Here is a 3,542-nt window from a genome sequence, read left to right as displayed (position 1 = left end):
CCAAAAGTTTTTTGCTGTCAACCAAAACCTCGCCCTCACATAACATTTTTCTTTGGGAAACACTGTTTGCAAACGCCAAAGACTTCAAGTAAATAAAAAAACAGTCAATTCATTTGTTTTCCACAATTTTCAAAGTTAATACTGGCTTAAAATCATATTATTATTATCTCAAATGACAATATAGCAGTTTGTTTAACACCTGAATAATTTTGGGAGCTCATCGGAGCTTTGGTTATTAGTGTTCGTGAGATATAAAAGACAAAAATTACAGCTTTGCAATGTTCGTCGTTTCTTAGGTTATCCTTTTTACCTAACTATCAGAACTGTTTTTCTCTCTTACTGCAAAGAAAAGCAAGAAATGTTTCTGTAGAAGTTTATAAAGAGCTCCAATAACTTTGAAGGCGTGTCAATCATTAAAAATTGGTTTTCATGATTTTTTTTACTTTTTCGAAGACCATCAGCATCTTTTAGCTAAACATTCAAGAAAGTCTTGCTAATTAAAAATTTCTGTAAATTCAAATTTGAATAAACGTTTATAGCATCTCCGTTCTGAATCCATTGATGGCTATGTTTTCCTCTTTTCGGTGCGTTCCGTTTATGGTAGACAAAAAATATATTAGTGAGTTTTTGTTCAAAAATTAGAAAAATTTCAATAAAAAAAATAAATTTGAGTGAAAGCGAATCTGGGATTTTTCACCTTTACTCATTAGTTGCAATTACATGGATTGAATTGTTCTTATACCACCAGCGATGTAATCATTTTAGATGGGGGATAGGCTAGAGAAACCTCTATGATGCAGAAACTTCTGCCTATGGAGGAGTTCACGCCCGCCACAACCATGATGAGAGCCCTGGACAGTAACAACTAAGCTAACTGGAAATGAATTAATTGTTCACACAGTTGGTCTTTTTTTTAGCAAAATAATTATTTCTTAATGCTCGCAATTGAAGTAAATCCGAAAAATCAAAACATTTAATCGCGAAAAAATCACTAGAAAAGTGAAATCGAAAGAATGTTCTAGAAGAAAGCGGTCTAGCGCAAATTGTCACAAAAAACGTACACGTTCACAATAATTGCTTCAAACGTCATTTGAAAGCAATTAAAATATGTTTTATCTAAAATTTTTCATACTTTGTTGTGTATACGTACGGTACAATAAATTGCTGATAAGGTCTTTTTCACTTCGATTTTCACGCTTCTACTATAAACTGTTATTGGAAACTATTAGTAGAAGGGACCATGAAGTTAAAGAAGAAAGGATATAAACTTTCTTGAAGCATTTGAGCTTTTTGCAAAACCTTTTTCAATTAATTTTGAGTGCTCAAAATGGTGTCTGATCAGGCTTTTACACATTTAAGCCAATCAGTCTTATTGAGCTCAAAACCATTTTTTACCATGAGACCTTCGTGTGCTCAAATTAGAGAAGCAGTCACTTATAATCAGACCAAAATACTCACTGATCTAACTATTCAGACAAAACGTTTGAGTTTTGTCCGGTAATGGTCCAGATTATTTTTATATTAGCCTCTGTGCGCTCAAAAATGGTCTGATCAGTGGTCACCTCGATCTGGGACCTCAAACTTAGATACGATCAACTTTGTCAGAACCTCTTGAATGAAACGCATTTGAATGAGATGAGTTCAATTGTTCACATGAGATTTGAAGAGCAAATTAAAATTCTAAGTTGATATTGTAATTTAGAAGCTACAAATGAGAGAGAGATTGAGACTAATGCTCTAACATGGAGGGGGCTATGAAATCAAAAATGATCATTTCTTGCAATAGTTTGAACAAGAAGCTGAATTTTCCAGAGTATCATTACAATATTTGACTAGTTTATTAATAAGTTTAGAACTGATTAAGTTTTAAAATAATTTCGATAAGTTACGTCAGTTCAGATGAGAGTTCATCGAAGCTAGGGTTTGTATCACTGATATTCTCTCTGAAATTTTAGCAGCATGATCGCTGTCATTTTCAACGCACTCAACAGCTTTTTCCACTGCAAGTCTTTGACCTGCTTGCTTGAGGATCTCGTCTAAAGTTGGGGTGGATACCATTTTGGACGGAGAATCGCGGTGGGTTGCGGAGGCAAAGTCGAACAGCTTATGAGTTGTGCTATTTGCAGACGCGACCGCACGGAACAAATCTGCAGTTTGCTGGGCTAGCAGGGTTTGTTCTTGAACGGGCGAGGCTGCAATCGAAGCAGGGTTTAATAAATTCGGGGTCACAGAGAGGTTGATTGCCCCGGGACCAACAGTTGAGGGTGGGTTGTCACCTGTGCATGTTAGAGCAACCCCATTGTTGTTGTTTGTAATGTTGGTGGCGGTGGTGGGGGTGTTAATAGTACCGGTGGTTGAGGTGGGGGGCGTGTTGGTGGTTGCTGGGATTTGGTTATTTGGGGTGAAATGTCTTCGGATATGTAGATTCAAGTGGTCTGATCGTGAGAAGGCGCGGCTGCAATAGCTGCACTCGAATGGTTTCTGTCCAGTGTGTTTTCTCATGTGCCTTGTCAACTCGTCTGATCTGGCGAATCTCCATTCGCAGCCATCCCACGAGCACACGTACGGTTTCTCACCTGCAATCAAAACAACACAACTGTTAACATGTGTGGGCATTCCCAGCCATAATTACAACAAACAACTATCCAAACCAAATCACAACCTAACATTATAAAAGCTAAGATATAAATAAAGCTTCGCTGCAGAGAACGCTTCGAACGAAAAATTGGTCAGGATCTGTTTTTATCAAAGCCTTACGGGTTCGATGTTATCGATAACAACTCCAATTTCTGGTATGAAATTCATGGAAATTGATTTCAAAAACATCTTTTAAATATTTATTTGAAATGTTTAATTCTAATATTTTTCAGATATTTATTACTTTTAGTTGGTATTTAACTCTACTTTCAAACCCAACATAGTTTATTCAAGTTCTTAAAATTCTTGTAAATAAAATTTGTGAAGCAAAGCTGCGCAAAATTGAAGTCTAGTTAACATTATTATCTCATAAATCATCATAAAATCCTGTGTTAACGTTTCGGGGCTTGAACAGTTAAATAAGCCCGAATAACTATAATTCTTAAAGTACTACCCTAGCTAATTCCCCAAATCAAAATCATAACCTCAAACTTGGGGAGGGTTTAATTGGGCGAACGGATAGAAATTCTTGTGAATACTCAATTATACGTGATAGAGTTTTAGAGGATCAGGGTAGATAATCTTGTAGGAGATCCCTGTTTTCTTTCCTTCCACTCTCCGAGGGGTGGGATCGAGGCCTGAACAAGCGGCATGTACCCCCTTTGAATATAGCAGGGTAAACAAAAGTGGGCAAACCTCACATTAATTTAAAAAGTGGTCCCCTCCTTTGAAGCGGTTGACAGTACAAGTTGGTTAATAAAAGTTACCAGCTCAACTGTGGATATGGACACGATTTGAGTGGGTAAATTAGCCTGCCCTTAAACACCCTTTCTCTAATTAACAACACTCTTTCCACTATAAATCTAGACAATAATTCCCCTCAAATATAACAGGGTTGCTCTATA

The 3,542-nt window shown here is 36.7% G+C and overlaps 1 protein-coding gene across 1 annotated transcript; it reads right to left on the bottom strand.

Annotated features, from left to right (window-relative positions):
- Positions 1-1,625: 1,625 nt before the first annotated feature.
- LOC142356970 (uncharacterized) lies at positions 1,626-2,833 on the bottom strand. Its single transcript, XM_075408706.1, has one exon. It carries the CDS (start codon positions 2,614-2,616, stop codon positions 1,891-1,893), a length of 726 nt encoding a protein of 241 aa, XP_075264821.1. The 5' UTR covers positions 2,617-2,833; the 3' UTR covers positions 1,626-1,890.
- Between the last annotated feature and the right edge of the window lie 709 nt (positions 2,834-3,542).

This window comes from Convolutriloba macropyga, unplaced genomic scaffold (assembly GCF_964194025.1).
Source record: "Convolutriloba macropyga unplaced genomic scaffold, txConMacr16.3 SCAFFOLD_4795, whole genome shotgun sequence".
Classification (NCBI taxonomy): Eukaryota; Metazoa; Xenacoelomorpha; order Acoela; family Convolutidae; genus Convolutriloba; species Convolutriloba macropyga.
The sequence above is the reverse complement of the archived record's forward strand: the minus strand, read 5'-3'. Positions and strand labels throughout refer to the sequence as shown.